The 25,454-nt window shown below is 47.5% G+C and overlaps 1 protein-coding gene across 3 annotated transcripts in view; it reads left to right on the forward strand.

Annotated features, from left to right (window-relative positions):
• Afap1 (actin filament associated protein 1) overlaps window positions 1–25,454 on the forward strand; it is a 110,264-nt gene that overhangs the window by 38,337 nt on the left and 46,473 nt on the right. For all 3 annotated transcript variants that reach the window (XM_031341806.1, XM_031341808.1, XM_031341807.1), the window contains exons 2-6: window positions 3,008–3,136; window positions 3,499–3,593; window positions 12,315–12,423; window positions 15,216–15,427; window positions 17,904–18,083. In XM_031341806.1, coding sequence (XP_031197666.1) covers window positions 3,010–3,136; window positions 3,499–3,593; window positions 12,315–12,423; window positions 15,216–15,427; window positions 17,904–18,083 — 723 coding nt within the window. In that variant the 5' untranslated portion in view covers window positions 3,008–3,009. The remainder of the gene's footprint in view (window positions 1–3,007; window positions 3,137–3,498; window positions 3,594–12,314; window positions 12,424–15,215; window positions 15,428–17,903; window positions 18,084–25,454) is intronic.

Raw genomic sequence — 25,454 nt, forward strand, 5'->3', positions numbered from 1 at the left:
AAAAAAAAAAAAAAAAAAAAAAAGGAAGAAAAGGTAGCTGGTAGCTGGGTAAGCCAAAGAGAGGGGGCAGGCAAGAAGGGTTCCTCCTTGGCTTTCAGTTCTTGTCTTGGCTCCCCTTGTGATGGACCGGAAGACAGAAGATGAAATAAACCCTTTCCTCCCGGAGTTGCTTATGGTCAGGGTGTTTATCACAACGGCAGAAAGCAAGCTAGGACCGGAGCAAAGCTCAGCTAGAAGCTTCAGTCTTGAAGGGTTAGACTGAGGTGCTAGGCTAGCCCCTCTGTGTTGTGGTGAGTAGTTCTTTGAATGCCATCTGAGAGGAGTTGATGCTTCTTCCATGGAGAGCAGAATGCGGTGTCAAGTATGAGAGGAGAGTTGGAAGGGCTCCTCCCCAGCCTGCCTGCTGTGACTCCTGGTTAGGCTTCGATTTCTGTCATTGGCTTTGTCCAGGACTCTCTCTTACCATTTCAAGAAAGCGAGGCAGTGCCTGTCTCAGGATGGAAGCAGGGTGGCCCCAGCAAGCATGGTTATTCCCATTCCCCTGGTCCCTCCAGAGCCATTGCCTTTCCCAGTGAGACTGACAGGCCTTGTGGTCTGCCGGTGTGCAGGTGTTTAGTGTATGTGTTCCGAGAGGGCCTTCTCAGTGTTTGCTCAAGAGTCACCTCAATTACTCTCCCTTCCCACTGCCACGCACAGGTGGCTTCTCCAGGTCACAGTGGGACTCTCGCTTCACCCGTGCCCCCTGACTGTTCCAGCCCAGTCTCCCTTTATCATTAGACCTGACTGTTGTCCCTGTAAAGTACTGTGTCCCCTATGCCCTGGTGTCTTATAGATAACGCAGACATACCGCGTACTTTCTGTGAGCTGAGTGAAACGCCAGCTGCCCTCACAGTGACTTGGTTGGGTAGGCACAGTTTGCCTTTCCTCTAAGAGCTGTCAGTTAATGTCCTGTGTCATTCCTGCAGTGACATTCCAGTGCTTCCTGTGTGGACTGAGCTTTAGGTTTGCTGAGGTAAAGAACAAGCCTGCTCTCAGCAGCTGACAAGGCTTTACCCGTTGGGCCGTGTCACAGGTCCAGAGCTAGCAGTCTAAAGACATTTGTGAACTTAGGAAACAACAGTCAACATTACATATTGACATGCATTAGATCATTTATGAATAAATCTTCATTTAACAAAACAAGTAGGAAGAGACATTGCCGGCTACTTTATTTGTTTGTTTGTTTTTTGTTTGTTTGTTTGTTTGTTTTCGAGACAGGGTTTCTCTGTGTAGCCCTGGCTGTCCTGGAACTCACTCTGTAGACCAGGCTGCGTTGCTGGCTACTTTTGCTGGCGTGTTTGGCGTCAGGAAGACAACTGTGATCTTGTCTACGTTCAGTCTTGTCTACATAAAGACGTCTTTATGGTGGAAGTGCCGTCACTTGGATAAGTAGCTAGGAAGGAGGGGGTTTTAGTGGCCTCTACAGAAAAATGGTGACCACTTTCTTTGCACTGTAAGCAGTACTCCTGTTTCTGGTTCTGTCTGGCTCTGACACACAGGAGACGATATCAGGTCCTCTGGCATTTCAGGTGGGTCTGTTGCTCACACTTACTGTATAGTATCTGAGCTGTACGGATCTTCCACTGTGGCTAGGTGGCATTTGCCATACCCAAGAGTCATGTTTATGAGAGTCATTCTTGACAGTGTTGGGGGCTGTTGGGCTCACACTGACTGACATAGACTCCAAAACACTTAACGGGATCTCAAAAAGATCATTAAAAAACAACTTTGAGCCGTTTCTTCAGAAGTGATGAATATCACTTAGTTAGCTTTGGGGTGTAGCTCTATGCCATGCCCAGTACACAGGAGACTCTGGCTGGTGGCTGAGAAAAAAGAAATCATGAATGAATGGTTGTAGCTGTACTTGCTCATTCAAGTCAGGTGACACAGATGGCTCCAGGCCCTGTGGCTCCTTCTCCAGACCAGCATGCTGCTCTCCAGAGCTACAGCAGAGGGAAGGGCCAGTCTTAAGGGTTGAGACTTGATAAAGGCAATAGTTCTTACTACCTCAGTAATTTATGTTAGGGGTGTATCAAGGGCACCCTTCAGGAAGAGTGGCTCTCAGCTGTAGAGAACACCATGCCTCTAATGAGGCTAGGTGCCAGTGCTTGAAGCTAGTGTCAGGGTTTGAAGCTTGGTTGCCAGTGCTCGAGGTTACCTGCAAGTACTTGAAACTTTGTGCCAGTGCTTGAGCCTAAGTGCTAGTACTTGAAACTTTGTGCCAGGGCTTGGCATGTTCATGCATGCAGTCTCGCCTGTGTGTTCACTTGCCCCATCATCACAGCAACGGGAAGGTAGGGTCTCACTGTTGTGAAACGACTGTGGACCTGCCAACACCGCAAAGGGTTTCAGACTGTCTTGCAGCCTAAAATCGTCAGTTAAGAGTTGTTAATACAACTCTGCTTTCCAGCCTTGTGCAAAATGTCAATGTCTGCCATCATTTGAGTGGGAAAGACATGAGGGAGGTCACCACCTGAACTGGAATCTTGGCTGCCCTGACTGACACCTAGTATCCTTACTACAGTGTGCACAGTGTCCCTGTCACCTTGGTGATGGGTGCCGTTCAGAAGAGTGGACTGGGCATGAGCTTTGGAATCTGTGTGCTGGGGGTTGTTTTAATCTCTGATGGTCTCTTTCTGGACCCTGAGATTCTGCATCACCCACAGACATGGAATGATATCTACTTTGGGGCCGCTCCATCTGTTGGCTTTGGGTCTGACTCTTCTCCAGTTGAGCTTTGCTGCTCTGAAGTAAGGATGAAGGAGCCTGCTATGTGTTAGGAAGATCCGAGTCTGCAGTGGGCCTGGCTTAGCATTCTTGCTTCGTGTGTTAAAACGTAAAATACTTCATCCCGTGATTGGACTGAACATGGGCCGCTGCAGGGAAGCTCACCCTCCTGTTCCTCATCAGCAAACCCTCAGCCTGACAGTTGGATTGATCCCTTTCTTCCTCTTTCCTTTCTGTCCAGCAATGGAAGAGTTAATAGTTGAACTCCGCCTCTTTCTGGAACTCCTGGACCATGAGTACCTCACATCAACTGTCAGAGAGAAAAAGGCAGTGCTCACCAACATCCTGCTGCGACTGCAGTCATCTAAGGGTGAGTCTCACAGGCTGCTGGGCATCCTTCATCCAGATTCCTAGGCTTCCAAATTCTCTTTACCCCACCTATTTCTAAACTTCATTCATTCATTCTCTTCCAATATATCCTCTGACACTATCCCCTCCATGAATTCTTCTTTCGGTCCCCTCCCTCTCTCTCCTTGCTGTGTGGTCTGGTCTCCGGTAGACTTTTCACCATTAAGCAGAGAACCATGCTGCTCCCACCACCCGTTTGCAGGATTGCTGTAAAGGATCGGAGAGGATAAATATTTGCACCATTCTCCAGAGGGCTCAGGAAAGGCTACTCCTGGCCTCCTCCTCTTCCTCACCCAGACCTGTGGTTTTGCTTAATCTCCACAGGCTTTGAAGTGAAGGACCATGCTCAGAAGGCAGAGGCCAACAACCTGCCGGCACCACCCCAGATGCCTCTGCCAGAGATCCCTCAGCCATGGCTGGTGAGTTGACATCCTCCCACTACCACACTGCCTCTGGAGGCCTGGGCTACTCCTGTGCCTGTCAGGCTTGTGATGGAAGCCAGGGGCGCCGAGAGGCTTCTCTCTGTCCGAGGTGCTCCTTGGAGTATGTTCCTAGGGTCCCAAAGCTGATAATACCAGAAGGAGCTCACGCTTCTCTGTAGAATCCTGGAGACAACATGTTCTTTGAAATCCGTTAGGAAAAGTGAAGGGGGGTTGGCAGTCAGAATCCTGTCCATGGAGTATGAGGACTCTACCCATTTGTGACCTCTGACATTCATTGCTGTGAGAAAAATGTGCAGAAATGTATGTTTCAGTTGAGTTAATGTATTTCAGATGGGTCTAGGGGTCTCTTTTTTGGTATCTTTTTCAAACTGGAGATGCCCTTGTGTGCCATTGCTGTCCCCCTTCAGCTCTTCCTGTATCTTTATATTCTGCAGCTTGCTCAGTCAGGGGAATTGGTTTTCCTCAGATGAGGACAAAGCCATCACTCCGCTGGTCTTTCCTCATTTGCTTTGTCAGCTTGGGGTCTGAACCGGAAGAGGCAGGGTTGTGCCTCATCTGTCTCTGAAGCCCTGTCTGTCCCTTATGCTGTGGCCCCTTGTCCATGGTGCTTCTTGCAGAGCACTGTACCGTTCTCGGGCTTTACTTTCTTCTGTTGGGACAGGCATTGAAGAGGCTCAATTTGTGACTGCGCAGAGTGAGATGTTAGTGACAATAATGAGTACTTATAATAAAGCCGTAATTAGAACAATGTGCGGTAGTAAAAGGGATTTCACACTTGGCTATTTATAGAACTTTCCACATAATGCTTTTGATTGGTAGAGACAACTAAGACTGTAGAATGTGATAACCACAGATGGGGGGAAGACAGCTGTTATTTTATGTAATCCTCATGGCATGGCTTTTACAAACCGGTAAACACTTTATAGCAGTGGTTCTCAACCTGTAGGTCAAGACCCCTGGGGGGGGGTCAAATGACCCTTGCACAGGGGTCATCTAAGACCATCAGAAAATACAGTTATATTATAATTTATGGTAGTACCAAATTGCATTTATGAAGTAGCAAAATAATTTTATAGTTAGGGTCATCACAACATGAGAAACTGTATTAAAGAGTCGGAGTGTTGGGAAGTTGAGAACCTTCTAACATGCTCTATAGCATGTGGGGAGTATGGCTACCAATTTTTGGAAAAAGGTTCTGAGGATTCATGATTTACTGAGGGTTATTGATAATCAGGGAAAAAGGTTCTGAGGATTCATGATTTACTGAGGGTTATTGATAATCAGGGAAAGCAGGAATTGTTTTCTGGCATGGCCTGCCTGCATCTGGTTCCTTGTCAGGCTTGGCCTTGACCTCCAACCCGGCTCCAGCACTACAGGTGCACTCCATACTCTGGAGAGGCCAGAAGGCTGCTTGCAGGAGTCAGTCTTCTCTTTCCACATGGGATCTCATTCTGGTCGTCAGCCTTGAGGGCATTGTCTTCATCTGTGGAGCCATCTTGCCAAGGCCATAAGCTTATTTTTAATCATTGGTTTCTTTTCCTTTTCTGTTATAGGAACTTTTCGCGATTATTATTATTATTATTATTATTATTATTATTATTATTATTATGTCACTTAGTTACATGAAACCATATTCCAAAAGTATTTCATTGAACAACGTTAGTACTTTGTACTGGTAAATTGTTTTTCCAAAATATGAGCTAGATGGGAGTCAACGGTCCACCCTTCCCTGGTTTAAATGGTTTGCTCTAGACTAGTCTTGAACGCATGGCATTTTATACAACATTTGATCAACATTTGGTACCTTTTATTCCATCATCAGGACACCATGCTATGTCATGGGAGTGTCTCAGGATTGAGGGGGAAGAATGGCTCCCTAAAAGCAGGCAGGGTGGTAGAGGATGTAGGGATTACATGGCATCTCCCTCAGCCTCCAGCTGGTCTATCCTGGAGTGCACATCCTGCAGGGCAACCTGGAGGGACACGGGAGCCCTTTGGATGCCAGTTTCAGAATAAGAGTCCTCACTTTGTACCATTGCATTTCTGTGGACTTTCCTTCCAATCTAGTTCACTCAGTGACAAGTTGGTCAATACTTAGAGAAGAGCCTGCTGGACATGAGCATATAACATGTGCGGCCACCAGTCTGGTCATTTTGCAGTGGGACTGGAGGATATCTGTGGCAACCACTCTACTACATTTTTATGAGGGCTTTTTGAGGGTAGTGGGGAGATAAGTCTCTCTGTATGTAGCCTAGGTTGACTGTGAATTAATTGTATATGCCAGGCTGGACTGGAATTTGTAATCCTCCTGCCTTTACCTCCCAGTGCAGGGATCACAGATGTACTCCATCATGCCTGTCTTTCTTAGGGTTTTAAGTGAAGAATGAGTTTGTCAAATGAGCTAGTTAGTCAGTAAATTTGGGTCATTTTGCCTTTGGGCTGGCTTTTGGCCAGGCACCATTGATTTTGAAGGCTGACTTTATGGCTCGTTGGCTTCTTGTAAGGATGAACTGAGAAGGAGACCACACTGGGCAGAAGGGTCCCCAGATGAAGGCACAAACCCAAGAGTGAGCCAGAGGTACCACGTGAGTGGTAGAACCTAGGATTTGGGTGGCAAATGCCCAGAAGAGGCTGCAGAGCTGGGCAGGCTGAAGGGTGGGAACTATGAGCTTGTCACGAGAAAACAAAGTGTCAGCCCTAGTTTGCTTTCTGCTGTGGTGATAAACACTACAGTTTCGTGGGGGAGGGGTTTCTCTGGTCTTTGTGTCCTGCTCACTGATAGGGAAAAAAAAGAGAAAAAAAAAATCACAGCACAGCGTCTGTGACTTACACCAGCCACAGTTATTTTCCATGTTTGCAAACTGATATTGTGCTCTGGTTTTTGTCTTTCTGTGGCTTGTAGCATCAAATACCGCCTTCTGTCTGTTGCTATAAATACTTGTTGCTGTGATAAAATGACCATGTTGCTTTTGGGGAAGAATCTGGAAGGCTTTGGAATTTTCTGCTGGAAAGCCATTGGCTGCTCAGAGCTTACTGGGCCGTTCAGCCAGGCTTGGAAAGTGGGAGAATTAGGACAGTGGAGATTCCAGCTGTGTTTCAGAGACAAGCAGGGGCTTGATCTGGAATTGGTTCAGGGGCCGGTGGAGTGATATTTTGACTAAGAGTCTATGTGTGCTGATCATGCTGTGGCTGATGAAGGAGGAGCAGGCAGGTAGTCCCCAGAGATGGACTGGAATCTGGAGTTGAAGCCAAATGAAAACCCTTTCTTCTGTATATTGTTTTGTTTTTCAAGACAGGATTTTTCTGTATAGCCCTGGCCATCCTAGAACTCACTCTGTAGACCAGGCTGGCCTCAAACTCAGAAATTTGCCTGCCTCTGCCTCCCAGGGGCTGGGATTAAAGGGGTGCTCCACCACCACCCGACCTGTATATTGTTTTTTATCAGGATATTTTAACCACAGCAACAGAAATGAAACTCATTACTGCTTAAGATCCTTTAAATAAGAATTATCTGGTTTTTCCTTTTGGTTGTCCCAATACACCAGCTTTCTGAAGTTGCCATCTTTTGTCATCTTTCATATAAATTAAAATTAAAGCATTTTAAGATGGCTTATGTTTCCTTCCTTCCTTCCTTCCTTCCTTCCTTCTTTCCTTCCTCCCTTCCTTCTTCTTTCCTTTTCAGACAGGCTCACAATATAGACCAGGCTGGCCTCAAACTCACAGAAATCTGCCTGCCTCTGCCTTCTTAGTTCTGGGATTAAAAGTGTGTGATAACACCACGGCCAGCTTCTTTCTTTTGTGTTATACATTGCATACTAATGTCAGCCAAGGGTCAGCTTTGTAACATACATGATGCTCTTAGAAACCAAGGAAAAATGTCTGACTGTTCTCAAATTGCCTCCAAGTGAACATGCCTTCTGCCCAGGGTGGGCTATGTGAACTGGAGACTTGTGCACAGTGAACATGCTCCATCAGCCAGTGTGAGTGCTCCTGAGAGATTGGGGGTTGTGAGGTGAGGGTGGGGACTTCATAAGCCCTATGGGCACCAGGGTGTACAGCATGGTTGGCACTCATGCCGTCCCCTTCAGGGGAGCCAAAAACCAAAGCAGGCATAGGTGTGATAGAACCAGTTCTGCTCCTCACAATACCCTTGGTCCAGCAGGGAGTCTGTGATTTGGATGAGAATGTCCCCCATAGGCTGGTGTCTTAGTTTACTTATGTAAAGAGACATGATGACCATGGCAACTCTTATAAAGGAAAACAGTTAACTGGGGCTGGCTTATAGTTTAGAGGCTTTGTCTGTTTTTCTCCTGATGGGAAGCATGGTGGGACACAGGCAGACATGGTGGCACACAGGCAGACATGGTGCTGGAGAGATAGCTGAGAGTTCTAAATCTGGATGGTTCAGCACAAGAGAGTGACAGCCATAGGGCCTGGCTTGAGCCACACCTACTCCACTAAGTCACACCTCCTAATGCCACTCCCTAATGACCAAGCACTCTAATCTATGGGCCTATGGGACCATTCCCATCCAAACCACCACAGCTCTGGTATTTGAACACTCTGTCCCCAGTTGGTAGTTCTATTTGGGGGGGCTTAGTAGGGGGCATCCTTGCTAAAGGAAATGTGTCACAGAGTATGTCACAGCTTATAACCTGACTCACAGAGATCCACCTTCCCCTGCCTAGTCACCACACCCTGCCTTCTTAGCCATTCTTAAGTGTGCAATTGGTTGCTGAATCCCTGTGGCACCCTTATTTTGTCTGACAGATGGGATTAGAGAATGCATTGTGATGTATTAAAGTTAGGCTTTGGAAGTCACAGAGTCAGGCCTGGAGCTCCTGATTCTCTGTGTGGACTATGTGACCCTATGCTCCCCTTCATCTCCTGTCTTTCCAGAATCTCAGCATGTCATCTCCATGTAGTCTGCCGGCATCTTTCTCTTGCATTCACCCTGTGGAATTTTAGGCATGCACCTGGATTCCATGCCTGCAGTCCCCTCTGCTTTTCCACTTGGGTGCTGCCTCTTGATGGCTCTGCTTTCTTCACTGTCATAGGTTAAGGCTGAGAAAGCATAAGAAAATGCGTGCTGGGTCTTGCTGGGTAGTCACTGTTGCATGCAGATCAGAGAGTGGGTGGAACGGTGAACTCTGTCTAAGGATTGTCTGCCAAGGCTGGAATTCTTGGTGTTAGGATGGAAACATTTGTCTGTCTATTATCTATCTCTCTATCTCTCTATCTCTATCTATCTATCTATCTATCTATCTATCTATCTATCTATCTATCTATCTATCTATCTATCTTCAGTTTTATGGCCCATGGTGGGAAAAATCCCCTAATTCTATCTATATCTATCTATATCTATTTGTCTATCTATCTATCTATCTATCTATCTATCTATCTATCTATCTATCTTCAGTTTTATAGCCCATGGGAAAGAATTTCCCAGACTCCAATCCCCTTGGCCAAGGAAACTCAGACTTTGACATGTGTGCTCTGTGCTTCTAACATCCCTGTTGCTGGTGTGGGGCAGATCTCACCAGAACTCTGATTTTCTTATTTTAGATTGGATAATTATTGTCTGTTACTCTAAACAGATTGATTTTTCTGGAGCCAGGAAAGCAATATGGATGCATCCCTGGATGTACAGAATTGGAGTCAGAAAGTGGTTTCTCAGCTACAGTCAGTTTGGGGGCTTCTCTAGTGTTTCTTATGCAAAGACCTCTGTGATATATGAGGTTATGCCATAGGCAGGGGAGTGGTGGGGGAGGCAGAGCTCCTGCTGTGAGGAATGTTTGGGTCTAATGGTGTTGGTAAGATGAAGGTAAGGAGGTATGTGTCTCCTTAGGAAGCAGGAGGTCTGGATGTGGTGATGTGGACTCTGTAGTCCCTCTCCGCACCCCCACAACCCTTCTCTGCTCAACATCACAATGATGATACTGAGGGGCTCATCCATCTGTAACTCTAGCTTGGGGACTGATGTCCTGTTCTCTCTGCAGGCACTGACATTGATGATACATAGTAGGTGTCATGTGTTCACACAGGCGCATACCCACACACTATCAAAAATGAAATATTTTTTTAAAAAGTGGTAAGTATTAAAAATGTAAGCTATGCAGATACAGATAAGAAAGGCAACTTTGTGCTAACATTTTTGGTAAACTTTAACAGAGACACTCAAGAAACCTAGACAGAGGTTGGGGGTCCCAGTGTTCTTTCCCTTAGGGGTGCTGACTGGAGTTTAGCGACTCCAGGCTATGCTGCTATGTGTGGCGGCACATCTAAGCATTCTTGTTTTTATTAAACATTAATTTCTATTTATTATTATTATTGTGTGTGAGTGTGGCAGAAGTACCCCAGTGTGGATGGGGAAGTCAGAGGACAAAGTCTGTCCTCTGGGGGACTGGGGATCATACTCAGGTTGTTGGACTTGCACAGTGGCCTGGTTAGGGTTTTGTTGTTCTTGTTGTTGTTGTTGTTGTTAACTTGACACAGCTGTGGTCACCTGGCAAGGAGGCACCTCAATTGAGAAGATCAGCTTGTAGGCAAGCCTCCTTGATTGATGATGGAAGTGGAAGATCCCAGCCTATCCAGGTGTCACTCCTGAGGGCCTTGGAAGTATAAGGCAGGGTGAGCAAGCTGTGTGGAGCAAGCCGGTAGGCAGCCTTCCTTCAGGGCCTTTGTGTCAGCTGCTGCCCTCCGGCTGCTGCCCTGCCTTTTCTTCATGGTGAACTGTGGGCTGTCAGGTGTAATAAGCAACCCATCAAAGTTGCTTTTGGCCATGGTAATTATCACGCCCCAGAAAGCAAACCAAGATGTCGTCCAGGCCCTTTTACCTGCTGGGCCATCTTACTGGCCAGAATTCTTCTGATGGTTGTTCATATTTTTCCAGAAACTTTTGCTGAACTTCTTGAGCTTGTCTTTTCTCACCAGTCCAGAGGTTGTGTTTTTAGAGATGAAATCCTGAGGTCTAAGGTCTGTAGGCTGTGTCCTTGGTGGCTTGGCTGTGTCTGTTCACAAACCACTCAGTCCACACTAGCCTTTTCCCCTCTTCCCTATTCACAACTCCCTGGAAGGAGGCCTGATCTGGATACATACAGAGACTTAGCTCCTTGAAACAGTCCAAGGTGTGAGCAGTCAGTTTCTCAACACTCAGAGGAAGGCAGAATCTCTGCTTTCTCGTATACCTTTAAGCACTCAGTGGATCAAATGGCTCCCCCAAGCAGCCTCCAATTCCAGGCTGGATGTTTAGCTTTACCCTGTGCCAAGCAGAGCATGTCGAGTCTCTTCTTGGGACAGTCCTCTAAAGAGGACAGGAGAGCCTTGGATGAGCCAGCATTGGGCCCTGGGACAGCTCTGGAGTAATCCCCTCCAGTGAGTGCTGGCTGCTTGCAAAGCTGGTCCTTTATCATGTAGGTAGATGTGACCATATGAGAACAAGGTAGGGGATAGGGGCATGCGGAAGCTGTTTTCTGCAGGGAAGAGGCCTGTGCGATTGGGTAATAGCATTCGGCTAGCTGAAGTGAGAACCAAGCCTCACTCCAGCTGCAGGAGGAGGAAGCAGGGTGGGTGTGCAGTGGCCGTTAGTCACTCACAAAGGACTTTTTGGATTCTGAGTTAGGGAAAAGGATGGAGTCACATTCTGAAGGGTTTGCATAAGAATAAAAACAAAGCCCATGAAGTCAGTGGAGCAGTGTTCAGGCAGGATGGAGCTCATCGCTTCTACCCTGTCACTTCCTGGTTATTTACAGAACATAGATAGTGTGAATTAGCTATGCACAGAGGGGGAGGGAACATTAAAAAAGGTCTTTAATAGATGCCAGGATGTCTGAAAACCCAACCGTGGCAGGAACAAGTCTGATTTTCAGCATCATGTTTTAGATTCTGGGCCTTGCTCTCTACGCCTGTATAGTGTGAGGCTAGCCTTCCTGCAGGGCTCCCATGGTGCATTGCCAGGCAAGGAGCAGGGGCCCTGGTGCACCAGACCTCGTGCCCTTTGTCCTTTTCTAGAGGCAGAAGGACCAGCAAGGGCAGTGACCAGCAGGGTCCCACGGATGTCAGAGAAGAAGCTGGCATGGATTAGTTGTCAGGGAAGTTCAGGAAGAGGGGATCTGAGCTGCATCTCGCAGGCTGCTAGGGTCTGGTTTGGGCTGAGGCTAAGGTACTCCTACCTCCAATGGCTGTTTCACAGTCTGAGTTTGTAGGGAATTCTGATGGAGTGGCTTAAGTTAAGAGCAGGCACTGCCTCCAAAGAGTTGCAGGCCAGGAGCTTTAGCCCCAGCCCAGCACTGAGAGGAATACCTGCGAAAGGGCACACACTTTTTCTGTTCTTAGTGCTGTGTGTAAGGGACACTGGGCTATGGAGTGTGTATGTGAGGGGGGGCACTATGAGGATGAAGAGGAACACACAGAACCTGTCTCTGCTGGAGAGGGGCTCAGAGGGTGGATGTGAGTCAGCCCAGATGGATTTGGGGGACAGGCTTCTGATGACTCACAGTGTGCACCAATAGTAGTCAGGTGAGATGCCCATGTGTGAAGGTGTGACTCCCTAACAGGTACTAGTGGGAGCTGAGTGGTCTATCACCAGCCAGGGTGAGGCTGGGGGATGGACACGAGCAAGAAACACGGCCTAGGTCCTGGTGACCTTGAATCACTAGCAGCCACTCTAATCCAGCACGGTTTTCCTTTCGCCTTCAGCCTCCTGACAGTGGGCCTCCACCTTTACCGACGTCCTCTCTCCCAGAGGGTTATTATGAGGAAGCTGTGCCGCTGAGTCCTGGAAAAGCTCCAGAGTACATCACCTCAAGTGAGTGGCAGCTGCCCATCAGGGTGGTCCCTTCATTCCCAGGAAGGGTGGTGAGCCAAGGTACCACCACACCATGGGTGTGGAGGAGGCAGGGCTGAACATCACCACAGAAATGTAGGAGAAATGTATCTGGCATCTAAGGAAGGCAATGAATACAGGAGGGGTCTGGGGAAAGGCAGAGACCCTCTCAGAGTCCTTCCTTCCAGTTTCTGGTGAGTCGGGCTCAGGGGTGCCTGGAGTCACAGAGCCAGGTGTGGGTAAATGATGTGATTCTCTGAGGTCGGGAGAGAAATTGCTCTGTAGTACATTTATGGGTGCCCCACCCTGTCCCCTCCTGGTCTATACAGAGCACAGCCCTGTAGGCTGAGGTTTCTGCAGAAATGCCTGCTGGGTGCAGGCTTCTCTTTTGTGGTGGAGAGGAAAGGCTTTACTGAACGATTTCTGCTGAAGTCATGATCCACCAGCTCCTGATGCCAACCTCAGTAACCCTCTGTTTAAACTGAGATGCACGCTGACACACAGAAACCAACCATCGCTAACTGCCCCTGGGATTCGGATTTGTTACTGATGCTATTCTGTCCCCTGAGTGTCAGGCACTGTTACCTCTCAGCAGGATGCCACATCAAGTTGTGGTAGCCTGTGTTTCTGCACTCAGCTCTAAAACTCCTCTTATTGTCAAGTACTTACTCATTAAAAAGAGTGTAAAAAGTATTCTCAAATCTGATGATCTGAATTGGATCGCCAAGAACCATACAATGGAAAGAGTGAATTAACCCAAGTTGTCCTCTAACCTCCACACATGTACCACGGCACATGTGCCTCCATAAAATAGTTGTTTAAGTGTTGTAAGTGTTGGTGCACAGCCAGCACTTCAGCCTAAAGCAAGCTGTCTTTGTGACAGGCTCCTAGGGTAGATAGAGCACAGGCTAACAATGCTGTCTACTGTCACTCCCCTATGATGCTCATCGGCTTCCTCACCATTGCCAACACCAAGTGGCCATGTGCTCTGGAAGCTGGTTTCCCAGGGTGCATTTGTTTATAGCACTTTTCTTAGCCCTGTGGCTGGCTGCCAGCAGTCTCAGTCTCCCAGTGTCCGGCATTTCTGGCTCTTTGGTCCCTGTCTGATAGCATGAGCCGTTCTAGATGGTATGCTTCCCCCATCTGCCCCTTGGGAGAGAGCCCACCTTCTGTCTTTGCCTTGCTGTATGGTATCCTAGCAGTCATAGGCATTGGGACCCTTGAACCATATTTGAAAATCAGGAGTTCAAGGCTTAGTTCCTTAACTTTTATAAAAATGAAGGTTGAGAAGTTCCTTTGAGGCTGCCACATAAAGAGGGGGTGTTAGGCAGACACAGATATTAGAAACAGCCTTGTGCTGGTGTGTAGGAGGGGAGAGAGGAGAGAGAAAGGCTGCTGGTCTGAAGATGGCAGGAGGAGCCTGGCCTGACAGTCATTCTACTGCAACCTCCTGCAACCTCCTGTCTTGGACCTCAGCATTGCAGACTGGCAAGTTCTCACACCCTCTGTAGGGTCTCAGCCCAACACTCTCAGGTTACCACTGTCTCAGGTGCTGTGTCTGTTACCTCTCCTCCCAGCTTCCCCAGGCCTGAATGTGCCACTGTCCCTCTGAAGGATCTCTTTGTATGTGACTACTCTTCCTTCCCTGACGGTGCACCGGCCATGTTCCTGCAACTTTGTTAGGTGCTGGGAGAGCTACCACATGCAACAGGATGCTCCCTTCCCTGGGCTCACAGCTTGGCGTGAAGAACTGACCTGTGTGCACACTGAGGAGTCTGTTAGGCTGTGTACAGTATCTCACAAGGGCCTTTGACATAGTGTGCTGTTGTCCTGCTCAGGCTGCTGCCTCAAATCACCCTTGGCCCAGAGGCTGGGATGCTGAAATTCTTGGGAAATGCTGGAGTTTTGGGCTTATCTAATAGGTAGCCTGTCTTAGAGGTGTGCCCTCTGGACATGTCCTCACACCCCTCTTTATTTCCCCCTCTTTCCTCTTGTCCCTCTCCTCGCAACTGCCATTGGATTAGGACTCTTCACTTATGGTGATAGCCATATTGGTAACAGATTTCATCTGAATCATAACCCAAAAGCACCATCTCCAGATGTAGTCATGTTAGCCTGAAGACCTCAGCACCCAAGTACCAGGGAATCTTGAGCCAAAGGGAGTCATAAGCTTAATGCTAGACATGAGCACACATTACCCCAGGAGAGAGGAGGGAGATGGGAGCAGCTCTGGGTGTGTGCCGAGAGCCCAGGGGAAGAGGGAGGAAGCTATGTGTGGAGAAAGTGTAATCGGAGAGCTGAAGTGTCCTTGAGCGAGATTTATTCTGTTCGAGAGATGGGACAAATCCTGCCCAGATCCAAGGTGAGACAGTGGGCAGAGATGACCTCTGGGGGATTCCAAGTGTTCTGGAGGGTCTGTGGGTGGCAGTGTCAGTCGGAAGACTTGGGAGGTGTTTAACCAAGGCCAGATAAAGAGGACCAGAGGACTCTTCATGGATGAGGTTCTTGAGTGGCTACCCAAGGCAGGATGCAGCTAGTGCTACCATCATCCTATTGATGTGAAAGAAGCTAGAGATTTAAAAAAAAAAAAAAAAAAAAAAAAGCTCAATGTTTTAGCTGTTGCATTTGAAGTCAGGGCCTGACTTGTGGAAGTTTCATCCTCAGTGCCAGGGTGCAAACCCTTTTTCACTGAAGCCCACGGTGGCTGGAAATGAAGCCAGGTGAGGCAAGCTGGAAGGGTCGGCCTCTCATCTCTTCCCTTTTCTCCTCCACAGATTATGACTCTGAGGCCATGAGCAGTTCCTATGAGTCATATGATGAAGAAGAAGAGGATGGGAAGGGGAAGAAAACTCGGCATCAGTGGCCATCAGAGGAGGCCTCTATGGACCTGGTGAAAGACGCCAAGATCTGCGCCTTCCTGCTTCGCAAGAAACGCTTCGGCCAGTGGACCAAGCTGCTCTGCGTCATCAAAGACACCAAGCTGCTGGTGAGGAGCCCAGCGGGGCCGTGCCGCCATTGGCAGTCTGATGTACAGGACCACAGCTGGTACATGCAGATGCTACCACAGGGGAGGCAAGCTACAGGATCCCCTTGAGAGCCAAGGGCCCTGCCCAGCCCAGCCCGGCTGGCACCTCTTCAGGGAGGGCTCATGGTTCTCCCACACCCAAGTCCTTCCACCCTGCTGGGCCTGTGGCTTGTGTCAGTGGAAATGAGCAGTGTTGAGACTTGCCAGAAACTGTAAGATAGACTTTCTCATTTGTAGTGAGTCAGTAAATTCCTCCCAGCCAGGTCACAGCGGAGGCCGGAGCCTGTGGAGGCGCCTAGGGGAGGGCAGAGGGAAAGGACATTCTTTTGGAAAGTCAAAAGCTTTGCAAAAGAAAAAAAAAGGGGGTGGATTTTTTGTTGTTGTTATTGTTTTGTTTTTTGTGTGTTTTTCTTTTGTTTTGTTTTGTTTTGCTTTTTGAGGCAGATCAGGAAAGTAGAGTATGTCCAGGGCATAGAAGATTCAGGACTCTGGCCACAGGTGCTGTCCCCTTGGGGGCTCCAAGAAGGAGGCTGCATTCCTGCCCCCACCCCCAGCCCACTTCCAGTAGAAACCAGGCTGGTCACTGGGTCAGGAGCTTGACTGTACTTTTTTTTTTTTTTTTGCCTTTTGCTTTTCAAATTAACCTCAGGAAACAATTGCTCAAAATCTGAGTTTCTCTTTTCCAACATGGTAGAGCAGATAACACTGTAAGGGAGACCATGGCCCCCAGTGAAATATGGTTGTCTTACTTGCGTAGGCTCTTAGATCATTGTATGTGTTTCTTTTCTTTTCTTTTTCTTTCTTTCTTTCTTTTCTTTTCTTTTTGCTCAGCCTTTTTAAATGAAGTGCATATTTTTTCCACATGTGTGGCCTGAATTTCTTCCAAATATAGAATATGCCAAAAATGATGCCATCAGGGATTTCAAAGCATGAAAAATATTAACATAGTCCTTATTTATAATCTGATGCAATCGCTGCAAGATGGTGATATGCTATATATACAATGATTTAAAATGCACTCCATTCTCATGAGAAAGAGTTTTATTTCTAGTGCAGGCATCAGCAGGGCCCATGCAGAGTCAGCAGTGTGGGGCCCATGTTCCTGGTCCCACACCCTCTGATCCTCTTCCTCTTCCCCTGCCTTTTTCTACGGTAAGATCCCTCTACGGTGGTGATGCTCTATGATGATGATTGCTTCCATAGAGACTAGCTTAACTGTTGAAGGAATAAATAGAAAATGAGGGGAAACATCATGCAAGGCAGATGCAAGATGAAACTGGGCCTTTTATTTGATTTTGCCTTTGTTATGACAGAGTCTTGCTAGATAGCTCAGGTTAGCCCCAAATTCACTATGTAGCCCAGGCTAGTCTTGAGCTCTCAAGCCTTCCTCTTCCATCTCCTGAATCGATGAGATTATAGGCAAGTACTACCACATTTGGCTTAAAATAGTAGTAGTAGTAGTAGTAGTTTTTGTTTGTTGGTGTGTGTGTGTGTGTGTATGTGTATTATCTTCCTTCACAAATAACCCATGAGTCAACTACTCAGATGAAAGAAAGCATACTTTTTGTTCCTGGAACACCTTGCCTGGCCTCCCATAGTGTCATGATACCCACTTTACTGACTCCATCTCTAGGCCTTTTATTTCCATGTCCAGGCAACTCTGCACGGGCCCAGTCAACCCCAGGCACTCCACTCACGGAAGTACCCGTTTTCTAGCTGATAGGTAGCACTGGGGGAACTATCTCCACTGAATGGACTCTGAGACCAAGTCACCTTTCCTCCTGAGGTCTGCCTGTACCTAGTGCTGAGGGAGTCAAGGTCAGCCTCAAGGGGGCAGATCCAGTGGGGCCATCCAGCTCCAGAGCCCTGGGCTCCCTATGAATTTCACTTGAACTGAGTCCTGCCCGTTCTTCCTTCCTCGGGCTCTTAGCAGCAGCCTTGGAGGAGTCCTGTTTGGAGGCAGCCTGGGCTTACCTTCCAGGATCTCCAGACAGTACTAGAGTTACAGGTGACTGTGAGCCAAGTGGCATGAATGCTGGGAACGGAGTTTAGGTTCTCTAACAGAGCAGTGTGCATTCTTAAGTGCTGAGCACCAAGCATCTTCATCATTACCCTGTTTGCCCACAGTGGGTCTATGCAATTGCAACAGATCTAATAACCCTTTCATGTATGTCATATTCACGTGAACATACATGCAAATTTTGCGACAAGTCTTAGACGTCCCATACGTCTCAGCCGAGTTAACACATGCCTGCGGTGGCAGATGTAGAAGGAGTGTGGGTAGGCAGCAGATGGTATATGTCACACCTGTTAACTGGCTGCTGAGCCAAGCCCCCTGAAGCCCGGCTAGCACTAGAGGTTTGGTTATGCTGGGTTTCATCATTGTTTCTGGTCACACGCCCTCAGGGCATTAATTGGTCTATTGTGTTCCACGCAGTGCTATAAAAGTTCCAAGGACCAGCAGCCTCAGATGGAGCTGCCACTGCAGGGCTGCACCATCACGTACATCCCAAGAGACAGCAAGAAGAAGAAACACGAGCTGAAAATCACCCAGCAAGGCACAGACCCTCTGGTTCTCGCCGTCCAGAGCAAGGAACAGGCTGAACAGTGGCTGAAGGTAGGCCCTCTGACACGGTAGGCTCTCTGACATGGTAGGCCCTCTGACACGGCTCTGAGACACCTTCACTTCCAGGTTCATTTAATGGATAAGCTGTCTAAAATCCAGACAGATCGATTAGTCTAGGAGTTTTGTCTTTTTTAATAATTAAGTTATGTGTTAATTTCACCACTCCTCCCACATACACGCATGCATACACAGACTTGGTAGTAAATGCCTTTACCCGCGGAGGCATCACTTTGTTATTGTTGTTTGTTTTGAAGCTTAGGTTGTGAGTCTTAGCCTTGTTCAACTGAGCCGCTCTCTCCAGCCCTTGTTTATTTTTCCACTCCTTGTTTATTTTTGATAGTGAACACTCATTGGTAGAATTCCCACTCACCTGACTCCCAGCTGCAGGTGGCTGTCTGTCCCCAGAGGCTGTCCATCTGTCTTGTTGTTATTGTTACTGTTTTTAGTACTGATTTGATCTGTCCTCCATTCCCAGAAACAATATTTAAATGTGAGACCCTCACACTTTGTGCCGTCTGTCCCTTCATCCCCTTTGGTCTGGCTTCTTTCTTGGTCCCCTCCAGTTCCCAGTGCCTTACTTGTTTCTGATTTGCTTGGCCCCTCTGCTGCTGTGTTGTAATTTTGGCTTTGGGAATCTATCTTATTCTGTTCAGCATGCTCACCAAGATGCCCCCGGTGGGGTGGCCTTGAACAGCAGCAGTTTATTTTTGAGCTCTGGAGCTGGAAAGTGAGAGTCAGGATGTGTAGGGATTTGGTCTCTGGTGAGATGTCCTCATTGTTCTCCTGTGCCAAGAGGAGATGGCCGCCTGCAGTCTCTCTTATGCAGGCACTGATACCAGCCAGGAGCACTCTACCTCATGACCTCATCACAGCTCGGCTGCTGGGCCTCCTAGTACTGCTGTATTGGAGCTTAGGGGCCCACATAGTTTTAAGCCCTAGGATTTCTAGCTATTTCTTTTTTAATCTGGAAATGTCTCTTTTACAGTTTTAAATTTCCTTTAAAATACTGGGATGGGATGGACATGGTAGCTCTGATCCTGATTTTTACCTGAACAGGATGAGCATGGTGACTCTGACCTTGGCTTTTGTTGGAGCTTGGAACTTACTCTCTTGTCTATTGTGTTTGTTTGATGCCTGTACTGGTCATGGTATTTGGAAAGAAAATACACTGAGATAATTTTTATAGCAACAATATTGGGTATAGCTCATATAGCCAAAAATCATCCCTTTAAAGCAAATACAATTCCATGTCCCTTTTGGGTTTTCATAGCTCTTGGAAATGATTCTATAAGCTGCTCCTCCTGCCTTTAGGAAGAATCTTTCTGGTTCACCATGGCCTGTGGTAAGGGCAGGTCTGGAAGGAGGTGCCGTCTGCTTGGGCATCTATAACCATGGTGCCTATGACATGCGGTGTACAGGCCACTCCCTCATTGCTCTAACAAAAAAACCAGACAGAAGCGACTTAGGGAAGGAAGGGCCTGTCTCAGCTCACAGTTTGAAATTCTTCTTGGTCATGGTGGTGAGGGTATGCGTGGTGATGGGCGTGAGGTGCGCCTGTAGCCAGGAAGCAGAGAGGGGCGCTGGTGCTCACTTAACTTTTCCTGTGTAATCATCCAGGCCTTCAGCCCATTTAGAGTGAGTCTTCTCTCTTCAGCTAATCCTCTCTGGAAACATCTCAAATGGATGCCCACAGTTGATGTCTCAGGTGATTGTACAACCTGACAAGGTAAAGATGAACTAGCATACACTGTATCTAGGGGACTGTGAACCTCAATTCCCCATGGACCCCAGGAGCACACAGTCAGACTGCAGGACCATGATGCTGCTTTGCTGGCTGCCCAGAGAAACCACACAGAGACGGCCTGTTTCACTTTGTCAGCAGTGGCTGTGGCTTGCCTGAAATTGTGGCACTCAGGTTAGGGAAGGTTTTTTTCTGGGTTCCCCTCCTGTAAGCCTCAGACTCAGGAATCTCTCCTGGGAGTCTGTGTAGCTTTCCAGTAGGAGAGCTTCACTATGCTGCAGGCTGTCCCTTATCGATGTAGGAGCCCCAGAGTCTTTAAGGTTTACTGCCTCTGTGTGCTTGTGTGTGTGTGTGTGTGTGTGTGTGTGTGTGTGTGTGTGTGTGTGTGAGAGAGAGAGAGAGAGAGAGAGAGAGAGAGAGAGAGAGAGAGAGAGAGAGAGATGCATGAGCGCATACATGTGGATGGAAGCAACAGAGGACAACCTCAGATGCCATTCCTCAGGTGCCATCCGCCTTGCTTTTTTGAGACAGGTCCTCCCACTTGCCACTGTCCTAGCTCATAGAGACAGGCTGGTTGGCCAGTGAGCCTCAGTGATCCATCTCACTGCCTCCCCAGAGCTGGGGATACAAGCACACAATGTTGCACCCAGCTTTTTTCTGTGGGTCCTCACCATCCTCACCCCAGATGCTCACGCCTCTTTATCTCCTGACACGGTTAGTTGTTTCATTTGATGCCTGAGAGGTCGCGTCTCAGGCCACATGGTGCAATGATCTATAGTCATCCATCTGGGTATCAAGGTTGGTTTTCTGGGTTAACTGAGGCTTTGCTCTTGATTGATGGACAGCTGGCCCTTTGCTCTTTTATCCTTCTTCCTGTGATTTTTTTAAAACTATTTTTTTAACTTTTTATTGGTTCTTTGGGGTTTATGTCATGCTCCCCAATCCCACTCACTGCTCCCTCGGCTCCCCTCCTGTGATCTTAGCCTGTCTGTTTACTAAAGGAGAAAGGGCAGTTGTGGAGTGGGCAGCATTCCTGGTGACTGTTTCTTTCTCTGGGTTCCGCTCCTGGCTGCCTGGACTCTCCTCTCCGTGCTTGCTGTTCTCTGTTCCTTAAGGAGCGCAGGGTAGAACCGCCCTGAACTACAGCAGCTCCTTCTCACCATCTGTTCTTTAGCATTAGATACTCAGTGTGCTGGGCTCCCTTCTAACTGTTTCCCATCTGACATGAAGTCACTCTGAGTCCTTGAGCAGCTGGCGAACAGACCAGAGAAACAACGTGCTTCAAGATGCTGATGGAGTGAAATGACCTCATATCCTCCTTCCCCTTGTGTGAGCTACTTGCAAACGGAGGCGCTTAGCTAATTACAGCATGATGACTCCACTCATGAATGGTAGTTAATTGCGAGGATTTTAATTTTAGTGTATTTCTTACAAGGGAAGTAAATGATTGTAGAAAGATCTTTTTCTGAGGAGTTTGAGTTGATTGCTCTGTTTTAATGTTTGTTCTGTTATCTCTGCAGTACCAGAGCCTGAGGAGTTCTACCAATGAAAGTCAAAATGATTACACAGCACTCAGCCCTAATGAGTGCTCCCCCAAACTCAGGGAGCATTGTGGAAGAGGGTGTGGGAAGACTGAATGATCCAGAGGGAAGGTGGGGGTTCACAAGGCCCTGCTTCCCCTTGAGGGTTTATAGCTAAGGTCTGTCCATGGGGAGGGTGTGGTACCCCACTCTTTTTCTGAAGATCTATGAGCAGTTAATGGTTGCCCCGAGAGGAAGGGGCATTTTCTTCAGTGATGAACCACTGATCCCATGCCTCTGCTCCTATGAGTCACTACTCAAGTGTCTGTAACTAACCCTGATAAAACTCACTAGGTAAAAAACAGATATGGGGCAAGTTAGGAAGGGAGGAGCCAGTAGGGGAGGGTAAGAGAGGGCAACAGGGTGACTGTGATAAAAATCATATATGTGTGTGACACAGTCATAAGAAATCTATTATGTATCATTAACATTAATATATGCTAATGAATCAGTGAAAGTCAAATGACAAAAAGGTCTCAGCCTTGGGTTCTTAATTGTCTCAGCCTAGCAGAGCCTAAGATAGGCTAGCTTCTTGCAGATCCACCACTGTGGATCAGAAACTATGATTTTTAACTATTGTCGTCGTTGTTGTTGTTAGTATGTGTGTGTGTTCATATGCTACAGTGGGCATACTGAAGGTCAGAGGACAACGGTTATTTCTCCCACCGTGGGATTGAGCCCAGCTTGTCAGGTTTGTGTAGTAGGTGCTTTTCCCTGCTGAGTCGTGGAGGTACTGGAGATTTAAAAACAAGATTCTGAATCATTCGGATTTGTTGGGAGCCTGAAAGTCTTTATGGTTTTTTGCTTTGTATTTTTCTAAATGCTGCCCTATGCTGATAGGATTGAGACATGCCCCACCCCCTGCTTAACTCTCTCTTCTCAGGGAACTTCTGTTTTGGTGTCTAGAACCATGAATTCCTGATTCTCTTACCCAGGAGGGGATGAGGAGAAGCGGAAGGGGACAAGTGATGGGTCCAGTCATTCATTCTTGGATGTGAGCCTCCACCCTGTCGTTTCCTTTTACATCCAAGAAGTTGGCATTTTGTTTTGTTTTAACCGGGGAGGGGCTGGGAAGATGGCTCAGTGGCTAAGCTTGTATGCTGCTCTGGCAGAGGACTCAGGTTCAGTTGGAAGCACCTATATAAGTGGATCACAGCTGCCTGTAACTCCAGCTCCACGGGGACATGACACCTTTGACCTCCACAGACATCCACACTCATGTGCATATACACACACAGGCACACACAATACACACAAGTAATATGAACTAAGTCTTTTTTCTTTTTTTAATTAAGTAGAAAAAAGTTGAAAGCCTATTTTCCTATAGCACAGGCCTTCTGAAAATGGACTTTCAGGTAGTGTGTAACTGTCTTGCTCCGCTCCTGAGCAGACATCCCTCTCCACAGCCATTATTCTCAGATTTAGTGTCACGGTCACTGGAAAGTTTTTTGTTTGTTTGTTTGTTTTTTGTTTTTTGTTTTTTTGTTTTTTCAAGACGGTTTCTCTGTGTAGCCCTGGCTATCCTGGAACTCACTCTGTAGACCAGGCTAGCCTCGAACTCAGAAATCCGCCTGCTTCTGCCTCCCAAGTGCTGGGATTAGAGACGTGCGCCACCACCGCCCGGCTGGTCACTGGAAAGTTTAAAGAACCTTTATTCTTGGGCTTCCAGCAGGTGACTGTGCAGTACTGGTGCAGAGGGGCAGCCTTCTTGGTCTTCATCTACCATCTATCCAATGCCAACTATCCAAAAGACTCTGTCTTTCATTGGTGGTTTATGAGCTGGCTTTGGGCCAGCTCTTCACCCCTGTGGCACTCTAGCTGCATGCTCTTCATGGCCTGTCCTCTCCATTTTGGAAGCTTCTGGCTCAGCATGCCCTCATGTTCACTTTAAACTTGGTTTCCATTCTAGAACTTTCTGGTTGTTCTTTGTCATCATATCTGTCTGAAATTCCATCTGCCATCTGTCTGTGTGCCACCCTCCGCTTCACTGGCTGTTTAACAGTGTGTGTGTGTGTGTGTGTGTGTGTGTGTGTGTGTGTGTGTATAAAACTGGCATTTGTGTTATAGCTGTTTTATGTCTGGTCATTCCAGCACTGGGATTAGCTTTGGATTGCTTCTAAATTTGCCCCAGGAGTCTGCACAGGCTTTGGGATTTGTGGAAGGAAACCACAGAATTACCCTCTGCTCTTTCCCAAGAGCCAGGTGTAGCCCTGTTCCCAGCAGTCCCTTGTTGTTGGGCATGATAGACTGTGGCTACATTGCTTTGCTTCATATTACTCCTGCCTTCAGAATTGGTGCTGTGTTTTCACAAGAGCATGGCAGGGGACTAGAGAGCTGGCATGAGGCCTGAGGTCTCTCATGGACTGTGGACAGGTGGCCAGCTTTCTGGAGCAGCCTACGGGTCTCTTTAGGGTGTAGCCTTCCAGACTCTCTGCTCTGGGCTCAGCCTCAGTTTTCGACTATGGCATCCCTTTGATCCTGGAAGCTGGAACCTTCCTGATGGGTACTTGCCATACAACTGGACTTCCTTGGCAAAGCAGAGAGCTTGCACTGGATGAAGTGCTTTGCGTCTCTGGACTCTGTTTCCTCTCTGCCTGCCTTTGGGTCTCTTTATCACCTCAAAAAAGATGGGAGGGCTGAGGGGTGAGAACTGGCTCTTACAGGCCCTTGAGTACCTAAGTTTTGTTTGGCTACTCTCATCTCTTGCTCCATCTATGGCCAGCCAAGAGGGTAGCTGCAGAGAGCCTCTTTCTCCAGCCAGGGTGAGCCTTTTCCTCCAGGCCCCTTCATCTTTAGGGTTTCCTTCTCTGTGGCTTCTCAGCATCTCCACACTCAGATGACTTTGAAAAGTGCTGCGACTGGTTTTGGGTTTTTCGGTTTCTCTAGCTTGTTCTGTGTTGTCAGGGTGGTAGTTTGATGTGCTGTTCTGTGTGATGACAACGAAATACCATGTGCCCTGTTCATTGTCTCGGCAGAAGGTCTCAGTTTTGTAATAAATAAACTTTTTGGTCAGCTGATTTTTCTACAATATGACTTTCTGTTTAATTTGTTTATTATTTTAGTTTTAAATTTTCTTTTGTTTTTTTTTTTTAAGATGGTATCTTAGCAAGTAACCCTGGGGCTCCAGGAATACACCTTAGGATCCCAGGGCACACATGCTAGGGACACTTTCCCACTGAGTGATCTCAGTTGTCACTGTGAGTGGCTATGGAAGTGCTTTTCCACTCTCTACTGGGAATTGTTTTATAAATAAAGGCAAGCATCTCATCACCCAAGTCTACTAATATCAAGGCTCACTCAAGTTTTATGATCCAGCCGTAGACATTCAGACATCATTTTAATAGAACAATGAAAAATCCTTCAGTTAGAACTCACTTGCCCTTGCAAAGCAGGATATGCACGAGGCAGCATTTGACCAGCATGTAATGCTGCTCGCCCTTCTGCCAAAAGTAACCACCAGAGCCGTGTGGCTTGTCTGCCTGCTACATCCACCTCAGCCCTTGCCAGAAGCCTGTGTCTGTGTGTGCATGCATATGTCTATCCACATGAATGTACATGTGTGTACAGAAGCTTCAGACATGAGCCTCTGTACAGAGGTCAAACACAAGGCACGAGCCAGCATTCCCAGAAGCAGCATGATCAGGTTTCCATAAAAATGTGCAGAGATTGTGTTTCTGGGGTGGAGGGCTTGAATTAAAAGCAAACAAAAATGCCACAGAGTATTTGGTTGTGTGGAGGAGTCTCGAGTTTTCAATTTGAATGCTATTCTTTTAAATGCACATTGACCTTCTCACACTATACTTTATGTAGACATATACCTTGAGTGGCAGGACCTTCCTTTATCACTTTGGAATGGACCATGTAGGTACCTTTGGGAGATGCAGAAGACAGTGAACGAAGCAGCCTGATTTCTTCCATGGGTGAAATCCCCATGGAAACAAGACCACTCGGGCTCACTATGTCACAGGATGCTTTCTCTGTGGTCTGGACAGGGAACCACAGAGTCTCACAATGACAAGATGCCTTCTGTGCTCTTGACCT

Source organism: Mastomys coucha, unplaced genomic scaffold (genome assembly GCF_008632895.1).
Source record: "Mastomys coucha isolate ucsf_1 unplaced genomic scaffold, UCSF_Mcou_1 pScaffold22, whole genome shotgun sequence".
NCBI lineage: Eukaryota > Metazoa > Chordata > Mammalia > Rodentia > Muridae > Mastomys > Mastomys coucha.